We start from the raw sequence: 22,029 nt of genomic DNA, 5'->3' as shown, positions 1-22,029 counted from the left end.
ATGTATTAATTGCATTTGATTTCTCATCTAATCCAGGGTCATACTTTGGGATAGTTTATTTGGATAGAGCATCTATCGATGGTCTATAGATGCTCAAACTATCAACCACAACTAAGGACTAAGGTTAGTATTAGGATTAGAATAATAGTTACGTTTAGGATGAGGGTAAAGTTTAGACCTAGGATTAGTAGAAATGTGTATTTTCTTTTTAACCTTTATCTAACTAGGCAAGTCAGTTCAGAACAAATTCTTGTTTCCAATGACGACCAAACCCTCCCCTAAGCCGGACGACGCTGGGCCAATTGTGCGCCGCCCGATGGGACTCCCAAACAACGGCCCGGTTGTGATACAACCTGGAATCGAACCAGGGTCCGTAGTGCCGTAGACCGCTGCACCGCTCGGGAGCCAATGTTACTGATAGTACTCTGTAGGTAGTCTGTAGAGCATCTACAGATGGCAATAACGTTTTTTATTCGTTTGTTGACATTCATTTAACTTAGTATTTACTTAGGCTTTTTATGAAAAGGGTGAACTTTGTCTAATCAAAAAAAGACTTGTGTCTGTCTGCCCCCTACTGGTACAAATGTGTGTTGCAGACTGCGCCATGACAACCCTCAACAATGTGAAGGGAAGGTATATGTAGGCTATATTTGGATAGATGGAGTTGGCCATGGTTTCAACTCTCATTCCATAAAATTGACAATGACTTCAGAAATTGACATTGTCACTCTTAAATGAGTACAAAAATCACTCTGCGGAGTATAAATGCGAGTATAAATGTCATTTCCTGAAGGGACACATAAATAATTGGGGGTATTAATAGATTATTCTTGTCAACATGTAGCCTCTGAAATCCAGGCCCCTTTTGCAATTGTATTGGTGGCAGAGTAACATTTGGATTCAGGAAAAGGGATGTTGTTTAGAAATAAAACAGAAGTCAGGAGATGTTATGCATTTCAGCATATTTTATTAGAGCATTCAAAATATGGTATTCATAATAACAAACATGTTTGGTGTCCATCACATCCATAGATTTCTCTTCGAGAAGGGCTTATCCGTATCAGTAGGACTTATCCACTGATCTGTATCAGTAGGGCTTATCCACTGTGATAAATGGAAACCATCAGGAGATCAAATTCAAGGCTAGGACATGTTTTTGATACCGTTTGATGATTGTTCACACGATTTTATATATTTTTTGTGTCTGTAAATGAACAATTTTCTATTGGTTTTATGTGAAAAGAGTGAGACATTTTGTTTCCTATTATGCAACACTAATCAGGGGTTTTCTGACTGCATCATAACATCAAGGTTTCATCGTCATTCGGAAAAAACGAAAGCACAAGTGACACTTCTCTGAATGTTTTGTCTCTGTTTTCATTTTTTTTTTTTTACATTTTCTTGTAAAGTGTGTTGAGGCGTGTAAAATCTACTGTAAAATTATATTTGACTTGACACATTACTTAGCATTCACAAACGTCTGACAAACAGTGGTGTCAGGGTCAAATCAGTCCTGTGACTCAGTGAAGCCCAGTGAAAGAGGTGACATAATTTGTGTCACGTAGGGAATAATGCCGCCGTGTCCAGTTGGCAGATTTATATTGAGGATAGTCTACATGCTGGTAATAAAGGTACCCTGTCGTCTTTGTCAAAACAGGCTGTAAAAAAAACGGGTAAAATAGAACAGGATGTTTCATGACCAGACATTAACCCCCCCCCCCCCCCCCCCCCAAAAAAAAAAAAGAATGCTGAGAATGTAATCACTTATCGTGAGGTGAATAACCCATTACACATGATAGTAGATACGTACACTTTAGTGATTATCATGGGCCACGGTCCCAACTTGATGGTCTCTGATAGGCTCTCTAAAATATTCTGTTTCCTAAAAGACATTCAACCAAATACACACACACCTACTAATACTAGTTTACAAACTCACAGATATATTACGCATCTTGAACAAGCCAAAAGTTGAAAGGTCATTTCTCATGTAAGCAGGATGGAACTCTTGTCCCTGTAGTTAAACAACACATCATCTACTACCTGAGTTTTCATGTACAAAGTGTCTGTATTACTACAGCTGTGTGGGTTTTAAAAAGAGGACATATTGAGCTACATTCTGTAGCCAAATGTGATGCAATGATAATTTTAATATTTCCAATAAATGACATGCTTTGTTGAAGTACATTGATATGGTGATATCCACTCTGTGGGTAAAAAAAAAAGCATATGAAATTGCATTTAACTGTAAAAAAGTGTTTATTGATAAAATGAGTCACCGCACTCTTAGAAAAAAAGGGTTCCAAAGGGTTCTTCGGCTGTCCCCATAGGATAACCCTTTTTGCGTTCCAGGTAGAACCCTCTGTGGAAAGGGTTCTACAAGGAACTCAAAAGGATTCTACCTAGAACCAAAAGGGTTATTCAAAGGGGACAGCCAAAGAACCCTTTAGGTTCTAGATATCACTTTTTTTTTGTTCTAAAACACACGTGCTGTAGCTTACCCAAAACCCAGTCAGCTAGCTTTAGAGGGACCAGTGAAAAATGCCATTTGGGTTGTTTAATACTGCCATTGGTCCAGATATCCATTAGAGCTACTGCTCTAGGTTGCATCATACTGCCATTGGTCCAGACCATTTTTATATTTTTTTTTTACCTTTACCTCTAGGCAAGTCAGTTAAGAACAAATTCTTATTTTCAATGACAGCCTAGGAACAGTGGGTTAACTGCCTGTTCAAGGGCAGAACAACAGATTTGTACCTTGTCAGCTCGGGGATTCGAACTTGCAACCTTCCGGTTACTAGTCCAACGCTCTAACCACTAGGCTACCCTGCCGCCCCATTAGACTACTGCTCTAGGTTGCATCGTACTGCCATTGGTCCAGGCCATTAGACAACTAGTATACTAATATACACAGGCAGTTAGGAGGCTAGCTTTTTCAAACAGAAATTTGCATCCTTGTAGCACAAACTCCAAAAAGTTCTGGGACACTAAAGTCCATGGAGAATAAGAGCACCTCCTCCCAGCTGCCCACTGCTCTGAGGCTAGGAAACACTGTTACCACCAAGAATTTCAATAAGCATTTCTCTACGGCTGGCCATGCTTTCCACCTGGCTACCCCTACCCGGGTTAACTGCCCGACACCCCCCACAGCAAGCCGCCCAAGCCCCCACCTTTTCTCCTTCACCCAAATCCAGATAGCTGATGTTCTGAAAGAGCTGCAAAATCTGGACACCTACAAATCAGCTGGGCTAGACAATATGGACCCTCTCTTTCTAAAATTATCTGCCGAAATTGTTGCAAACCCTATTACTAGCCTGTTCAACCTCTCTTTCGTATCATCTGAGATTCCCAAAGATTGGAAAGCTGCCGCGGTCATCCCCCTCTTCAAAGGGGGTGACACTCTAGACCCAAACTGCTACAGACCTATATCTATCCTACCCTGTTTTTCTAAGGTCTTCGAAAGCCAAGTTAACAAACAGATTACCGACCATTTCGAATCCCACCTTTTCCGCTATGCAATCTGGTTTCCAAGCTGGTCTATGGTGCATCATAACCGCCAGCGATAAAAGACAATACTGTGCAGCCGTCTTCATCGACCTGGCCAAGGCTTTCGACTCTGTCAGTCACCACATTCTTATTGGCAGACTCGACAGCCTTGGTTTCTCAAATGATTGCCTCGCCTGGTTTACCAATTACTTCTCTGATAGAGTTCAGTGTGTCTAATCGGAGGGCCTGTTGTCCGGAACCTCTGGCAGCCTCTTTATGGGGGTGCCACAGGGTTCAATTCTCGGGCCGACTCTCTTCTCTGTATACATCAATGATGTCGCTCTTGCTGCTGGTGATTCTCTGATCCACCTCTACGCAGACGACACCATTCTGTATACCTCTGGCCCTTCTTTGGACACTGTGTTAACTAACCTCCAGACGAGCTTCAATGACATACAACTCTCTTTCCGTGGCCTCCAACTGCTCTTAAATGCAAGTAAAAATGCATGCTATTCAATCGATCACTGCCCGCATCACTCGCCCGTCCAGCATCACTACTCTGGACGGCTCTGACTTAGAATATGTGGACAACTACAAATACCTAGGTGTCTGGTTAGACTGTAAAATCTCCTTCCAGACTCACATCAAGCATGTACAATCCAAAATTAAATCTAGAATCGGCTTCCTATATCGCAACAAAGCATCCTTCACTCATGCTGCCAAACATACCCTCGTAAAACTGACCATCCTACCGATCCTCGACTTCGGCGATGTCATCTATAAAATAGCTTCCAACACTCTACTCAACAAACTGGATGTAGTCTATCACAGTGCCATCTGTTTTGTCACCAAAGCTCTATATAGTACCCACCACTGCGACCTGTACGCTCTCGTTGGTTGGCCCTCGTTTCATACTCGTTGCCAAACCCACTGGCTACAGGTTATCTACAAGTCTGCTAGGTAAAGCCCCGCCTTATCTCAGCTCACTGGTCACCATAGCAGCACCCACTCGTAGCACGCGCTCCAGCAGGTATATCTCACTGGTCACCCCCAAAGCCAATTCCTCCTTTGGTCGCCTTTCCTTCCAGTTCTCTGCTGCCAATGACTGGAACGAACTGCAAAAATCACTGGAGCTGGAGACTCATATCTCCCTCACTAGCTTTAAGCACCAGCTGTCAGAGCAGCTCACAGATCACTGCACCTGTACATAGTCCATCTGTAAACAGCCCATCTATCTACCTCATCCCCAAACTGTATTTATTTATTTATCTTGTTCCTTTGCACCCCAGTATCTCTACTTACACATTCCTCTTCTGAACATCTACCATTCCAGTGTTTAATTGCTATATTGTAATTACTTCGCCACCATGGCCTATTTATTGCCTTACCTTACCTCATTTGCACTCACTGTATATAGACTTTTTGTTTTCTTTTTTTCTACTGTATTATTGACTGTATGTTTTGTTTATTCCATGTGTTGTAACTCTGTGTTGTTGTCGAATTGTTATGCTTTATCTTTGCCAGGTCGCAGTTGCAAATGAGAACTTGTTCTCAACTAGCCTACCTGGTTAAATAAAGGTGAAATAAAAATAAATCAATAAACTACTACTCTAGGTTGTATCGTACTGTCATTGGTCCAGACATTAGACAATTACTACTCTAGGTTGTATTGTACTGTCATTGGTCCAGACATTAGACAACTACTACTCTAGGTTGTATTGTACTGTCATTGGTCCAGACATTAGACAACTACTACTCTAGGTTGTATCGTAGTCATTGGTCCAGACCATTAGACAACTACTGCTCTAGGTTGTATCGTACTGTCATTGGTCCAGACATTAGACAGCTACTGCTCTAGGTTGTATTGTACTGTCATTGGTCCAGACCATTAGACAGCTACTGCTCTAGGTTGTATCGTACTGTCATTGGTCCAGACATTAGACAGCTACTGCTCTAGGTTGTATTGTACTGTCATTGGTCCAGACATTAGACAGCTACTGCTCTAGGTTGTATTGTACTGTCATTGGTCCAGACATTAGACAGCTACTGCTCTAGGTTGTATCGTACTGTCATTGGTCCAGACATTAGACAGCTACTGCTCTAGGTTGTATCGTACTGTCATTGGTCCAGACATTAGACAGCTACTGCTCTAGGTTGTATCGTACTGTCATTGGTCCAGACATTAGACAACTACTACTCTAGGTTGTTTCCAGGAACATGTGTGGATAACAAGACGTAGTCAAACTCTTCAATCACTCATACACACCTTATCTCACTGTGTCATTATACTGTAGTGACCGACAGCAGTGGGCTGTGACAGAGGATGTTGTCCCCCTCCCCCACGCGGGTGCCGTGGGTCAGCAGCTCCTCTACTGTGGTCCAGTCATCCAGCAGTTTATGGTTCCTCAGACGGCTCTGCTTCCTGTGGCTGAGCTCCAGCACTGTGCTGCAGCCTCCTCCAGGGCCCTCTGCACCCCCTTGCCCCCCTGCACCCTCTGTTCCTCCAGCCCCGTCCTCTGCTGCTCCCTCAGGCCCACCACGGCTCAGCTTCCTCTGCCTTTGCTCCCGGGCCAACGCCAGGTGGCGCCGGCGCTCCGTCCTACTCCAGTAGCGGCCTGCCCAGACATCCCCACGGGCCTCCTCGTCCGTGGTGACCTCACTGCGCTCGTCAGCCAGCCGGGAGGCCCTGGCCTTCAGGAGCTGGTTCCTCACTGCCCGGGGGTTCCCAGAGAGACCCTTCCTGGAGTGGGCAGAGAGCCCGTCCAGCGTGCTGTAGAGGGGGCCGCAGGGGCTGTCTGCTTGGGGCCAGTCCCCACCAATTTGAGGATGTCCCAGTGTTGCAAACTGACGCCAGTCTGCTAGCTGCTTCCCAGGCCGTTTCCTTGAGGGACTCTTGGAAGGACACTGTTTCTGACTGTTATAGTCCTCACTGGCCATACTGCCTCTGTGGTCCTCCACATATAGTCCTGGCCAGGGGCCTTCCACATGGCTGCTCTGATGCTTCCTCTTCTCAATGATGTCTGTGTTGAACCCCCTGTTGTATTGTCCTGTGCCAGAATTCTCAGTGGGTACGGCTAGGTGGCTTGGGTTGCTGGGCAGTTGTCTGTCTATGTGTCTATATATCTCTATGGCATTGTTCCCAGAGGGCAGGCCAGGGTGACTGGCTCGTCTCCTGTCTGATAAGTCATGCACAGTGTGGCTGCGGCTTGGGAGGTCCTCGGAGGAGTGCTGGTTCAGCATCAGCGCTCTCCTCTGGCAGGGTTCAGTACGGCAGCTGGAGGCAGCAGACCTGGTGCCATGCCTGGTCTGCTGGGGGCTCATGGCTTCGCGGACCTGAATGGAGCTACCACCCATGGTGCACTGGTGGCTCATGAAAGTGTGAGCTCCATCTGGAGCCCTGCCTGTCTGGAGGTCACAGGTCAGGGTCTCAGGGATGGACTCCAGGTCCCAGCGAGACTTTGATCTCTTCTCCCGTGGGACCACGCGGCTCCGGTAGTTGTGGATCCTCCCATCTATAATCTTCTGGAAGTGGCGGAACTCCCGTGTGCTGACGCTGTGGAATCCAGAGTCACTGACCTCTGAGGAGAGGAGGGACTCAGAGGAGGGAGAGCTGCCCCGGCTGGTGTGTCCTGGTGGGGAGGACATAGGGGCCTCTACCCCCTCCTCTGTCTCTGGGTCAGACGGGTCCCCCTGGTGGAGGCTGCCGTCGGTGCAGCCGAGGCCGCTGTCAAGCTCGTGCAGGGGCAGGTAGCCCATAGGCCTGTCCAGCCAGTGGCCCTCATACTCGCTCTGAAATAGAGAGGATGGAAGACACAATGAATACCATTGGTTGTTGTTGCTGTTCATTTTAGGACATATGTGTATATGACTATCATTGTTTTTTATAGTTAGTTGAATGTCTTGGACAAATTACGTATCTTTGAACACATCTTTTTATTTCTTACAGTACCTGGCTCAGGAAGCTGCTAGGCTCATCATTATCAGTGTTACAGCAACCAATCAGACAGCGCTCTGGATCCTAAAACGGTATAGGTAGGTGAACATAAGGAGTGGATTAGATAGATATCAGGGGCCACAAGTCTTAGATAGATATCAGGGGCCACGAGTCTTAGATAGATATCAGGGGCCACAAGTCTTAGATAGATATCAGGGGCCACAAGTCTTAGATATCAGGGACCACATGTCTTAGATAGATATCAGGGACCACATGTCTTAGATAGATACCAGGGACCACACATCTTAGATATCAGGGACCACATGTCTCAGATATCAGGGACCACAAGTCTTAAATAGATATCAGGGACCACACGTCTTAGATAGATATCAGGGACCACAAGTCTTAGATATCAGGGACCACATGTCTTAGATAGATATCAGGGACCACATGTCTTAGATAGATATCAGGGACCACAAGTCTTAGATATCAGGGACCACATGTCTTAGATAGATATCAGGGACCACACATCTTAGATAGATATCAGGGACCACAAGTCTTAGATAGATATCAGGGACCACAAGTCTTAGATATCGGGGACCACATGTCTCAGATGTCAGGGACCACAAGTCTTAGATAGATATCAGGGACCACAAGTCTTAGATATCAGGGACCACGTCTTAGATAGATATCAGAGACTTCATTCAGAGACACTCCTGCGTTGTCTTGGTTGTGTGCTTAGGGTCATTGTCCTGTTGGAAGGTGAACCTTCACCCCAGTCTGAAGTCCTGAACACTCTGGAGCAGGTTTTCATCAAGAATCTCTCTGTACTTTGCTCGTTCATCTTTCCCTTGATCCTGACTAGTCTCCCAGTCCCTGCTGCTAAAAAACATCCCCAGAGCATGTTGCTGCCACCACCATGCTTCACCGTAGGGATGGTGCCACCACCATGCTTCACCGTAGGGATGGTGCCACCACCATGCTTCACCGTAGGGATGGTGCCACCACCATGCTTCACCGTAGGGATGGTGCCAGGTTTCCTCGAGAAGTGTTGCTTGGCATTCAGGCCAAAGAGTTCAATCTTGGTTTCATCAGACCAGAGAATCTTGTTTCTCAAGCAGGCTGTCATGTGCCTTTAACTGAGGATTGGCTTCCATCTGGCCACTCTACCATAAAAGCCTGATTGGTGGTGTGCTGCAGAGATGGTTGTCCTTCTGGAAGGTTCTCCCATCTCCACAGAGGAACTCTGGAGCTCTGTCAGAGTGACCATCGGGTTCTTGGTCACCTCCCTGACCATGGCTCTTCTCCCCCGATTGCTCAGTTTAGCCGGGCAGACAGCTCTAGGAAGAGTCTTGGTGGTTCCAAACTTCTTCCATTTAAGAAGGATGGTGGCCACTGTGTTCTTGGGGACCTTCAGTGCTGCATACATGTTTTGGTACCCTTCCCCAGATCTGTACCTCGACACAATCCTCTGAGCTCTACGGACAATTCCTTCGACCTCAAGGCTTGGTTGTTGCTCTGAGACGCACTGTCAACTGTGGGACCTTATATAGACAGGTGTGTGCCTTTCAAAATCATGTCCAATCAATTGAATTTACCACAGGTGGACTCCAATCAAGTTGTAGAAACATCTCAAGGATGATCAATGGAAACAGGATGCACCTGAGCTCAATTTCGAGTTTCATAGCAAAGGGTCTGAATACTTATGTAAATAAGGTATTTCTGTATTGCAAACACTTCAAAAAAATGTGTTTTCGCTTTGTTGTTATGGGGTACTGTGTGTAGATTGATGCAGATTTTTTTTGCATTTAATCAATTTTAGAACAAGGCTGTAACGTAACAAAATGTTTAAAAAGTCAAGGGGTCTGAATACATTCCGAATGCACTGTATATATTTTTTTTAACTGACAAATAAAATCAATCAATCATGTACAAAAGCTAGGCTATACTAACATGAAAGCATATAGAATTACTCACGTCAACATACTCTGTCCTGTTAAGGTCCTCCAGATTGTAGGCAACACTGGAGAGGTATCCATTGGCTGCGTACATTTCTGGTGGGAGGGGCATGTCATCGTAGTAAGGTCTGGGGAGAATGAGGTCATCACATATGACAACATAGCTTTCACCCCATAGGCATTTCAAGCTGTAATTACTATGTTTTACACATTATATTAGTTCCAGTCAGTGGTTCCATTCAATTCTAATACCCCCTCTGTATAATACATCTCACGGCTATACTCTAAATCAGCTATTCTCAACTGGTGTGTAATGACCCAAAGTTTGGTCGCAGGAGGTTTGAATGGGTCACTGGTCGCTGGTGCATATACAGTATCAGTCAAAAGTTTGGATACACCTACTCATTCAAGGGTTTTTCTTTATTTTCACTATTTTTTTACATTGTAGAATAATATTGAAGACATCAAAACATGAACCCACACTTTCAAATGATCCATTTTAGGTAATAAGCTTCAAGATATCAGAGCAGATATCAGAGCACAAATCAGAATTGGGTATAGCAACAGTAGATGGGCCAGGGTGTACATGCACATTTCCACATATAATCAACATTAATGCAATCAGGGCACGGCAGAGGACAGGGAGAGATCTGCAGTGTTGATTTATAGCATTTCAATGTGCATTAGATGACAACAAGATCATATGGTACAGCAATTTCATCAGGTAACATGAATACAAAGCCGTCGACAGGTGGTTAGAATAGGATGGGAGGCCAAGAGTCTGTGTAACCAATAGAGAGTCAGAGTGAGTCAGAGTCCCGAGTGTGGGAACAAACATAGTCTGTCCTACGGTTGGGTTAACAAGCATGGGGGTGCTCTCTTGCCATTGTTAGGCTCAAGAGTTTTCACACTTCTCTCACCTCACACTTCAGTGCTAATTTCAGTCCGTTTCTTTCCTAGCACCTTGGTAGCTTAGTAGCCTTATTTTTTAAGCTTTATAACAAAATTACCTAGAGATTGTCTTCTAATTTTTGCCTTCAGAAGTAACTTCATACTGAACATCACTCACTCAGTTTTGTGTTGGTATTTCCATGTTCAGCTGTGTTCCTTCTGCAGGTTTTGGTTTGTTAGAGGTGTTTTTCTTGATAATCCCTGGTAGAAATAGCCCATTCAGGTAATTTTGTCCAAAATCAAGGTTTTAGGTATAGAATTGTGATGTGAAATTAAGATTTTGATGTTGAGGTTAGTATCCTATATAAGTCCATGCAAAAAGTTGATCTATTTATCCAAATGTAAATTCTATCTTTTTGCAGAAGAACTCAGGAGCACATGCTCTCTGTGTCTGTTCGCTATCTCTCTTCCATTCATGAAGGGCCTACTGAATTCATTTCAATTAACTGATTCCCTTATATGAACTGTAACTCAGCAACATCTTTGAAATTGTTGCATGTTGTGTTTATATATTTTTTTCAGTATATATATTGTATGTGAATTGTTTTAATTTAGAAAAAAAACAGGTAGAAAGTGATTGGAAATTATAATTAACTTACATTGTTTTCACTTCTTTTTTTTTTGATTTACAGTATTCTCAACATAGAGCTTTTAGCAGCTCTATTTTGGTTGATTTTGTGTTCTCAAACCAATTCATTTATTGACATTCTTCATCAAGGATTTGGGCAACATTTTATTATTGACAATGAAAGAGGTGGGAATGTTGTTCCCTTGTCAAATAACTGCTACATTTACTATCAATTTAGCATTAAAAATAGTTTTCCAGATTGTATTTGACAATTAGCTACAGGTATGTGAATATTGGGTCCAGGACACACCAGCCGGGGCAGCTCTCCCTCCTCTGAGTCCCTCCTCTCCTCAGAGGTCAGTGACTCTGGATTCCACAGCGTCAGCACACGGGAGTTCCGCCACTTCCAGAAGATTATAGATGGGAGGATCCACAACTACCGGAGCCGCGTGGTCCCACGGGAGAAGAGATCAAAGTCTCGCTGGGACCTGGAGTCCATCCCTGAGACCCTGACCTGTGACCACCAGACAGGCAGGGGTCCAGACGGAGCTCACACTTTCATGAGCCACCAGTGCACCATGGGTGGTAGCTCCATTCAGGTCCGCGAAGCCATGAGCCCCCAGGTTGTATTTGACTATTATTTTTAGCTATGTGAATATTGGGTTTAGCTATGTGAATATTGGGTCCAGGAGCAGACAGGCCATCTGGCACATTGGGCAAATGCCAGATTGGCTGGTCTATTTTTAGCCTGTCGGGCCTGTCGGGCCTGTCTAACTTGTATTGTGTTTTTCAGCAAAACGATCATTATCTGGCTAATAATGGGGAGAAAAATTGTCCGGTGCGTGGTCCCAGTCCGCCCCTGATTGGGTCGCGACTGAGACAACCTGGTTCAATTCAGAACCAGTTGAGATCCACTGCTCTAAATGACAACACCCAGAGCCTCAATCGCTGTACTTCACTGATTCAATATAACTGGGTTACTATTAATCTCCCCTTCGTTACACATGCATACACAAGCAGATGAAGAGACAGAGAACCGCTACAGAGGCCCAAACCGAGCAGCACGTACCCAGGAGCGTAGGCCCCAAGGCTGGGTCCAGCCCCCTCCACCACCCCTAGGGCCCTCAGAGCCTCCCAGGATGGCCTCTCCATCTGGATACCGCAGTCTGACATTGGGTACTGGGAGTGATGAGCTCTTCTCCCTCTCCTGTGTCGTCCCTCAATCTGCATCGTGATTGGCTGCTCATAGCTGCCCCCCATGAAATGCAACGCCTCTTGGCGGCTGAGCTGGGACAGGTCATGCCCTTTGACCTGGGAGACAGGTGAACATACAGGGTCAGATGAAAAGGAATTGAAGTGGTTGAGTTCTGCTTGTTAATGTCCATGCTTTGTTTGTTTCATGCAGATATATATTCTCTTATGTCTGTTTAATATTTTATTAGATGGTTGATGCAATGTACTGTATATGTGTAGCCCAAGTGCAATCTAACAAAATCAGTAGGCTTTTGTTGTGGAAAAGATAGTAGAGTATCAACACTTTCAGGTTTGGAAGCAGTAGACATAACTGTCAGAAGATAGTTCATTAGTTTATTGTTATGTGAGAAGTCTCATGGGTCCTGAAATGTATGCCAGCTGAGCTCAACACCCCCAATGTGACCCTCTAGCCATACATTCTGGCTAGTCTGAAAAGCTTTGTGCTCAACAAAACCCTAGAGATCCAAGTCAGGAAGAGCTATTTCACCCCACTGCACTCTGATAGTAATGCAAGCAGAGAACCTTGCAGTTACAATTTTAATCACTAATGTGTCACAACACAAGTCAGACAATCTAATAAATTATGTCTCATAGCCTAAACACATCTGAGAGTGTGTCTGTCTACTTGTCTGAATGTCGGTCTGCCAGCCTTTGTCTGTGCGTGTGCGTGTGTGTATGTGTGTGTGTGTGTGTGTGTGTGTGTGTGTGTGTGTGTGCGTGTGTGTGTGTGTGTGTGTGTGTGTGTGTGTGTGTGTGTGTGTGTGTGTGTGTGTGTATTGTGTGTATTGTGTGTAGATTCAGGTCATGATGTCTCTCTGAATCTGTCCTCAGACACAGATTTCCACCCTCACCCCCCCCCAGGTTAAGCAGCCATTACATTAAGCAGCCATCCTATTCTGTCAGGCCACCCATGAACACATTCAGCCTCTGGTCATGAATGAGCAACCTTCTCTTTATGCACAATATACAATTATTTTGCTGCATTACAATGCACAGTATCTGGACCATGGCTGACTGACCAGAGCTTACTGGAGGCAGAGAGAGAGAGAGAGAAATAGAAAGAGAGAGAGAGAGAGAGAGAGAGAGAGAGAGAGAGAGAGAGAGAGATGGCAAGAGAAAGGGCGAGAGAGAGAGAGCGAGAGACGGCAAGAGAGAGGACGAGAGAGAGAGAGGGCAAGAGAGAGAAAGAGAGGGCTAGAGAGGGTGAGAGAGCGAGAGAGAGAGAGCGAGCAAGAGAAAGAGAGAGAGAGAGAGAGAGAGAGAGAGAGAGAGAGAAAGAGTGAGAGAGAGAAAGAGTGAGAGAGAGAGAGAGAGAGAGAAAGAGTGAGAGAGAGAGAGAGAGCGAGCGTGTTGGTGACTGGTCGACCTGTCTAGAGGAATCATCTACGTGGCTTCCTCTGAGACCAGAGCAGGTCACCATGACCACCATCACTCTCTTCATAGACATGCTAAAAACCCTCAGTTGCGAACATACACTCATATGAACACACATGACGTCACAATACAAATCCACACATACACACACTGTCTGCCCCGAGTCTTCAGTGGTGATTACGTAGCCTGCGTATGCTGACTTTGTCAAGGCATGCATGGCAGACAAGATGGTAACAGTACAGGCTGCTTTGTCAATAAGCACACAAATCCCAAAACAAAGGCACAGGTTGCACACGCACGCAGGCAGGCACGCACGCACGCACACACACACACACAAAATGTCCACTGTACTCACCCCATTGTCAGCCCACTGGCCCTGTCCAGAGTGTTTACAACCCATGTCTATGTCACTCTGCTGGAGGTCTGGCCAAACCACTTACAGCAGCGGAGAGGGGGGGGGGAGTCAAGCCTGAAGATAAGATGGAGCTAGACAGCCGGCCCAGATCTTTTGAAGGATGAAGCCAAGGTAGGGTTGCATCAATGCAATCTGTGCCAGAGGGAAGGCAGGCAAAACATGCCCCCCCCCCCCTCTAAAATGAGGGAGAATGTGATCCTTGTCAGTGCGTGGATGCTGCAGTGCTTGAGAACAGAATGCTGCTGTTACTCGCTTCACTTCTCAGTCAGCCTCTCAGGCTCCACCCACGAACAGACCCTCTCCTCATGCATATTCAGCATCTGTCACCACCAATGAACCGATCCCTGAGTGTGAGAGAGAGGGAGGGCCAAGGATTGTATTGGTTCAAGGGATCAGCAGTCAAACATTCATTAATTTATGAAATCTTTCCCAGTGTTTTTCACCATATGTTAAATCTTTCCCACTCAACAACGCCAATAGGGTAGATTGGTCTCATCTCATGATTTAATCTTTCTCTCTCTCTCTCTCTCTCTCTCTCTCTCTCTCTCTCTCTCTCTCCCTCTCTCTCTCTCTCTCTCTCTCTCTCTCTCCCTCTCTCTCTCTCTCTCTCTCTCTCTCTCCCTCTCTCTCTCTCTCTCACTCTCTCTTTACCGCACCTGCTGTCTCGACCTCTGAATATTTGACTACGAAAGCCAACTAACGTTAACTCCTGAGGTGCTGACCTGTTGCACCCTCTACAACCACTGTGATCATTATTTGACCCTGCTGGTCACCCTGCTGGTCATCTTGAAGAAGGATCTAGCCTTAATGGCCATGTACTCTTAAAGTCTCCCCTTGGCACAGCCAGAAGAGGATCCACCCCCTCAGAGCCTGGTTCCTCTCTAGGTTTCTTCCATGTTCCCTGCTTTTCTAGGGAGTTTTTCCTAGCCACATTGCTTGCACTTTTGAGTTTATGTGCTGGGTTCCTGTATAAGCACTTTGTGACTTTGTGACAATGTAAAAAGGGCTTTATAAATATATTTAATAGATTGATGTCAAGGAGTAGTCCCATATCAAAGTGCCACTATGTTGGTTCATCACATTTTTAAGGTTTAAGGTATAAAGGGAAGAGTGTTAGCAAACAAATCTCTCACTATCATGTTTATGCATTCAAGTAGCCAACCCTTGACAACGATTTGGGTTTGGAATGCTGGGGAATTGTGTTAATTATGGAACAGAGTTGGGTTTGGAATGCTGGGGAATTGTGTTAATTATGGAACAGAGTTGGGTTTGGAATGCTGGGGAATTGTGTTAATTATGGAACAGAGTTGGGTTTGGAATGCTGGGGAATTGTGTTAATTATGGAACAGAGTTGGGTTTGGAATGCTGGGGAATTGTGTTAATTATGGAACAGAGTTGGGTTTGGAATGCTGGGGAATTGTGTTAATTATGGAACAGAGTTGCAGAGTCTAATAATGTGTGTAGGAGGAGAGGGGATCATGTAAGAAACATTAACGATGGTTAAGGAGTTTTCATTGTAAACTCCAACGAGAGAAAGGGCATAAACACACAGAACCACACATTCCTTCACTGACTCACACCCCTCGGAGTTCAGTTTGCAGTGGTGGTGCACCTCTAATGCATAGAGAGGGAAACACTGGTGTGTGTGTCGGTTTGTTTTTTATTTTTATCAAGTATGTTATTAAGAACAAATTCTTATTTACAATGACGGCCTAGGAACAGTAGGCTAACTGCCTTGTTCAAGGACAGAACGACAGATTTTTACCTTGTCAGCTCGGGGATTCGATCTGCAACCTTTCGGTTACTGGCCCAACGCTCTAACCACTAGGCTACCTGTTGCCCCGATGTGTGTGCGTGTGCGTGTGTGTGTCGGTGTTTCCCGGTGTGTGTGTTGGTGTGTGTGCCGGTGTGTGTGTGTGTGTGTGTGTGTGTGTGTGTGTGTGTGTGTGTGTGTGTGTGTGTGTGTGTGTGTGTGTGTGTGTGTGTGTGTGTGTGTGTGTCGGTGTGTGTGTTTCGGTGAGTGTGTGTGTGTGTGTGTCGGTGTGTGTGTTTCGGTGTGTGTGTGTGTGTGTGTGTCGGTGTGTCGGTGTGTGTTTGTTTCGGTGTGTCGGTGTGTGTTTGTTTCGGTGTGTGTGTGTGTGTGTGTGTGTGTCGGTGTGTCGGTGTGTGTGTGTTTCGGTGTGTGTGTGTGTCGGTGTGTCGGTGTGTCAGTGTGTGTGTGTTTCGGTGTGTGTGTGTGTGCGTCGGTGTGTCGGTGTGTGTGTGTTTCGGTGTGTGTGTGTGTGTGTCGGTGTGTCGGTGTGTGTGTGTTTCGGTGTGTGTGTGTGTGTCGGTGTGTCGGTGTGTGTGTGTGTGTGTGTGTGTGTGTGTGTGTGTGTGTGTGTGTGTGTGTGTGTGTGTGTGTGTGTGTGTGTGTGTGTCGGTGTGTCGGTGTGTATGTGTGTCTCAGTGATAAAGTTCAGGGTTCCAGTTTTCCTGCATTCTCACATGAACCCAGTGTCTTCTGTTTCTAAGATTGTTCTGCTCACCGATCATTTCCTGTTGTAGATGTTTAGTCTATTAGTTTGAGGGATAACGAAAGTGAAATAGATCAGTTACAGGCAGCCTAGCTGTTTCTGAGAACAGAGTGATTTTGTTTAGAGGAGAGGAGCTAGAAGGAATATAAAGAGGTAAAATAGATCAGCTTTTGAAGGAGGGGGGGAGAGAGAGGGAGGGAGGGAGAGAGAGAGTGAGGGAGAGAGAGAGAGAGAGAGGGAGGGGAGAGAGGGAGGAGGGAGGGGGAGAGGGAGGGAGGGAGAGAGGGAGAGGGAGAGGGAGAGGGAGGGGAGGGAGGAGGGAGGGAGGGAGAGTTAGAGGGAGAGAGGGAGGAGGGAGGGGGAGAGAGGGAGAGGGAGAGGGAGGGAGGGAGAGAGGGAGAGAGAGAGAGGGAGAGGGAGGGGGAGAGAGGTAGGAGGGAGGGGGAGAGGGAGGGAGGGAGAGAGGGAGAGGGAGAGAGGGAGAGGGGGGAAGGGAGAGAGACAGGGGGGAGAGAGAGAGAGAGAGAGACGGCACACTAGTTCATGTCATCTACAATTACATCCTCCCTCCCTGCACCTGCGTGTGGTAGTTTAAGTGTGCGTGGTATTCCCCTGTCCAGCTGGTGCAGTCAGTGTTCTAGAATTATCTACTGTATCACACCTGGAGTATCTATCTATCTATCTCTCTCTCTCTCTCTCTCTCGCTCTCTCTCTCTCTCTCTCTCTCTCTCTCTCTCTCTCTCTCTTTGATTATGATTCATTAAAGTCTTTGTGCACACACCCGTTAGTACAGGTATAGACGCTCACTTTAACAACTGACAGGGTTGGTTTCCTGCTAATGTCAGTGATGGGAGAAACCCAAAACATTTCACATCTTATTACCGGGAGTAAGTCATGCATTGTGATGTAATGTGACATTTCAGTGCCTGGTCTCTTAAAGCTGAGATCCACGTAAGGTGAAACAGCACCACTGGCACATTTTGTTTTGTTTTTTTGTTCTATTTTTTTAAACGTGACAGAGGATCATGTGTGCAGGGTTGCACATTTTGGAGAATATTCAGAGGTGGAAACTTTCCGTGGGAATTAACGGGAATTAATGGGAATATATGGGAATTAACAAAAATATATACAAATGAATATTAATATTTAAATGTAGATGTTTTTTGCATTGGATATATTTACCATAGCATATGGAGACATAAATGCCAGTTGCAAACCGTAGTCTGTCTTTTTTATGGCAGTTTTTGAGCAGTGGCTTCTTCCTTGCTGAGCTGCCTTTCAAGTTATGTCGATAGAGGACTAGTTTTACTGTGGATATAGATACTTTTGTACCTGTTTCCTCCAGCATCTACACAATGTCCTTTGCTGTTGTTCTGGGATTGATTTGCACTTTTCTCACCAAAGTACGTTAATCTCTGGGAGACAGAACGCGTCTCCTTCCTGTGCGGTATGGCGGCTGCATGGTCACATGGTGTTTATACTTGTGTATTATTGTTTGATCAGATGAAAGTGGTACCTTCAGGCGTTTGGAAAATTGCTCCCAAGGATGAACCAGACTTGTGGAGGTCAATAATTGTTTTCTGAGGTCTTGGCTGATTTCTTTTGATTTTCCCATGATGCCAAGCAAAGAGGCACTGGGTTTGAAGGTAGGCCTTGAAATACATCCACAGGTACACCTCCAATTGACTCAAATAATGTCAATTAGCCTATCAGAAGCTTCTAAAGCCATGACATAATTTTCTGGAATTTTCCCAGCTGTTAAAGGCACAGTCAACTTAGTGTATGTAAACTTCTGACCCACTGGAATTGTGATACAGTGGATTATAAGTGAAATAATCTGTCTGTTAACAATTGTTGGAAAAATCACTTGTGTCATGCACAAAGTAGATGTCCTAACCGACTTTCCAAAACTATAGTTTGTTAATTAACAATTAATTTGTGGAGTGGTTGAAAAATGAGTTTTAATGACTCCAACCTAAGTGTATGTAAACTTCCGACTTCAACTGTATGTATATGGTGTATAGGGTCTTCAGACAGAAGGCTTCACGCTTTTTGATCTATTTCAGAACTGCAGTGTCCTCTGCTTGGAGCAACAGTGACGTGGGCAGGGCAGTACGGATTTCTTCTCTTACATCTGCAAGCAGAGTCTGAACATCAGACAGGATGGCATTGTCTTCCTCAATCTGTGTGAATGCTACTGCTATAAGTTTCAGGAGTTTCAGGCTGCTTACCACTCTCTCCCAAAATACATCATCCAGGAGGATCCTCTTGATGGGGCTGTCCATATCGGCAGACTGTGATTTGGCCATTTCTTGGAGAGACTCCTTCCCCTCCAGGGGACTGTCAAACATTATGAAAACACCACCCCAGTGAGTGTTGCTGGGCAGCTTCAACGTGGTGCTCTTATTCTTCTCAGTTTGCTTGGTGAGGTAGATTTCTGCTATAACTTGATGACCCTTCACATACCTAACCATTTCCTTGGCTCTCTTGTAGAGTGTATCCATTGTTTTCAGTGTCATGATGTCCTCAAGGAGCAGATTCAATGCATGAGCAACACAGCCAATGGGTGTAATGTGAGGGTAGGACTCCTCCACTTTAGACCAAGCAGCCTTCATGTTCGCAGCATTGTCTGTCACCATTGCAAATACCTTCTGTGGTCCAAGGTCATTGATGACTGCCTTCAGCTCATCTGCAATGTAGAGACCGGTGTGTCTGTTGTCCCTTGTGTCTGTGCTCTTGTAGAATACTGGTTGAGGGGTGGAGATGATATAGTTAATTATTCCTTGCCCACAAACATTCAACCACCCATCAGAGATGATTGCAATACAGTCTGCTTACTCTATGATTTGCTTGACCTTCACGTTAACTCTGTTGAACTCTGCATCCAGCAAATCAGTAGATAAAGCATGTTTGATTGGAGGGGTGTATGCTGGGCGAAGAACATTCCGAATTCTCTTCCAATACACATTGCCTGTGAGCATCAGAGGTGAACCAGTTGCATACACAGCTTGAGCAAGACATTCATCAGTATTTCTCTGACTATTTTCCTCCATTGAGTTAAAAAAAACTTCTGATTCCAGGAGGACCATGAACTGTTGCCATCGATAAGGTGTCTGATTCATCATTTTCACCTCGAATAGAAGTAGAGGTACTCTGGTCAGATGTTGCTTGTTGTGAGCACTGAGGGAACTTTATGCACTTGGTCAGATGATTCAGCATCTTTGTTGCATTCTTCACATATGATTTGGCACAGTATTTGCAAATGTACACAGCTTTTCCTTCTACATTAGCTGCAGTGAAATGTCTCCACACATCAAATAGTGCCCATGGCAATTTTCTGTAAAGATTAGAACAAAATGAGTAAAAAAACAAACAAATATAATTCCATGTACAGATAAATAGTTAAGCAGTTAAATTAAGCAACTCCTTAGTAAGATAAATGTTTTAAAATGAAACATGTATGGAAACAGGTGAATTAATACTCCTCAGTTAGCATGCTCAAGCAAACTAAAACCCACATGGTAGCAAAATGTCACGGATCCCTGTGGAACTTTCATTGCGCACACCTGGCGCCTATTCCCACGGATTGTATTTGTATATATTTGCCCTTTGTTCACCATAGTTTTGTCCATTACTGTTACAATGTCCGTTGGTGCTGTTCGGACCTGTGCTGTGTGTTTTGGGCTTTCGTGCCCTAGTGGATTGCGCAGATGATTACGGATCTCGTCCCATGTGATAATCATTGTGAGCTAGTGTTATTTATTTGAGGTACTACTCCTCGCTCTTTTGTTTGGGTTTCAACCCTGTGTTTTTGTTACGTGTTTGTTTGGTCTTCGTCCCTGTGCCTTTACACGGCACGCCGTATTTTGGGGCTTAAATTTTTTAAATGATTACGCATTCCTGTGCCTGTCTCCGGAATCATTCATACCAGCGTGACACAAAAACTAACTAGCAGAAATTGTTAACAAGTTAGAAATGATTTAAACACACATTGCTGTAGGCTACTATTTACTAGTTAACAAAAAAATATGTATGTCATATAAAACATATTCACCTCACCCAGTATTGTAATCAAAACTTACCAGAAAGCATGTAGTCCTTGGCTTATGTTGTGCATGCAGAGGGTTACAATTTCATTGAATTGGGGATAGTTTAACCAATATATGCCACAAGACCTAGAATTGCAACAAAAAAAAGGTTCCCTGTTATAAGTTAACTTCTTTAATTAATTTATGCAAAATTCCCCAAATTCCAGGGCTTAAATTCCCATGAAAAATGTCATGATAATTTACCGGGAAGTTTCCAACCCTTTGAAACCCTACATGTGTGTGACAAAATGTTTTGCATGTTTTACAGCATTGCAGTGTGTTGAGCCCAGGAGGTTGGTGACACTATGCCACTTTGTTTACATACTCATCTCATATGTATATTCTGCACTCAATACCATCTACTGTATCTTGCCTATGCCGCTCTGTACCATCACTCATTCATATATCTTTATGTACATATTCTTTATCCCCTTACACTTGTGTCTATAAGGTAGTAGTTTTGGAAGTGTTAGCTAGATTACTCGTTGGTTATTACTGCATTGTCGGAACTAGAAGCACGAGCATTTCGCTACACTCGCATTAACATCTGCTAACCATGTGTATGTGACAAATAACATTTAATCTGATTTGATTTGACACCTTAATTGGGGAGGACAGCTCATGGTAATGACAGGAGCCGAATCAGTGGAATGGTATCAAATACCTGTGTTTGATGCCATTCCATTTGGTCCGTTCCAGCCATTATTGTGAGCCCTCCTCCCCTCAACAGCCTCCAATGGTGTTGAGCTATGCCATTGTGTGCTGGAAAGGAAACTTAGCCAAGGAGGACATTGACAAGACTGCAAGCTAAAACACACATGATCATGGACAATGCTACACACCTACTCCACAGCACTGTAATGCCACACACCTACTGTACTCCACAGCACTGTAATGCCACACACCTACTGTACTCCACAGCACTGTAATGCCACACACCTACTGTACTCCACATAACTGTAATGCCACACACCTACTGTACTCCACAGCACTGTAATGCCACACACCTACTGTACTCCACAGCCCTTTAATGCCACACACCTACTGTACTCCACAGCACTGTAATGCCACACACCTACTGTACTCCACAGCACTGTAATGCCACACACCTACTGTACTCCACAGCACTGTAATGCCACACACCTACTGTACTCCACAGCACTGTAATGCCACACACCTACTGTACTCCACAGCACTGTAATGCCACACACCTACTCCACAGCACTGTAATGCCACACACCTACTGTACTCCACAGCACTGTAATGCCACACACCTACTCCACAGCACTGTAATGCCACACACCTACTCCACAGAGCGGGGGAGCGGGGGAGACAGTGGGGGAGGGAGTGGGGGAGGGAGTGGGGGAGGGAGTGGGGGAGGGAGCGAGGGAGGGAGCGGGGGAGGGAGTGGGGGAGGGAGTGAGGGAGGGAGCGGGGGAGGGAGCGGGGAGGGAGTGGGAGAGGGAGCGGGAGCAGGCGTGACAA

At 45.1% G+C, this 22,029-nt stretch overlaps 1 protein-coding gene across 1 annotated transcript; it reads right to left on the bottom strand.

The window, feature by feature from the left end:
- Nucleotides 1-4,905: 4,905 nt before the first annotated feature.
- LOC110492623 (uncharacterized) lies at nucleotides 4,906-14,226 on the bottom strand. Its single transcript, XM_036947632.2, has 5 exons — nucleotides 13,881-14,226; nucleotides 11,967-12,208; nucleotides 9,398-9,506; nucleotides 7,436-7,504; nucleotides 4,906-7,275 (listed from the first exon to the last, which is right to left on the bottom strand). Exons 1-5 carry the CDS (start codon nucleotides 13,923-13,925, stop codon nucleotides 5,770-5,772), a joined length of 1,971 nt encoding a protein of 656 aa, XP_036803527.2. The 5' UTR covers nucleotides 13,926-14,226; the 3' UTR covers nucleotides 4,906-5,769.
- Between the last annotated feature and the right edge of the window lie 7,803 nt (nucleotides 14,227-22,029).

Source organism: Oncorhynchus mykiss, chromosome 16 (genome assembly GCF_057628025.1).
Source record: "Oncorhynchus mykiss isolate SJ-2025 chromosome 16, ASM5762802v1, whole genome shotgun sequence".
Classification (NCBI taxonomy): Eukaryota; Metazoa; Chordata; class Actinopteri; order Salmoniformes; family Salmonidae; genus Oncorhynchus; species Oncorhynchus mykiss.
Note: the sequence above shows the minus strand (reverse complement) of the source record. Positions and strands in the feature narration are given on the sequence as shown.

Coding starts and splice junctions, on each gene's coding strand:
- LOC110492623 (XM_036947632.2), bottom strand. CDS start 13,925: ATGGGTTGTAAACACTCTGGACAGGGCCAGTGGGCTGACAATGGG. Junction 9,507..11,966: donor CTTGGGGCCTACGCTCCTGG/GTACGTGCTGCT, acceptor CATTCTCCCCAG/ACCTTACTACGATGACATGC. Junction 7,505..9,397: donor ACAGGACAGAGTATGTTGAC/GTGAGTAATTCT, acceptor ATACCGTTTTAG/GATCCAGAGCGCTGTCTGAT.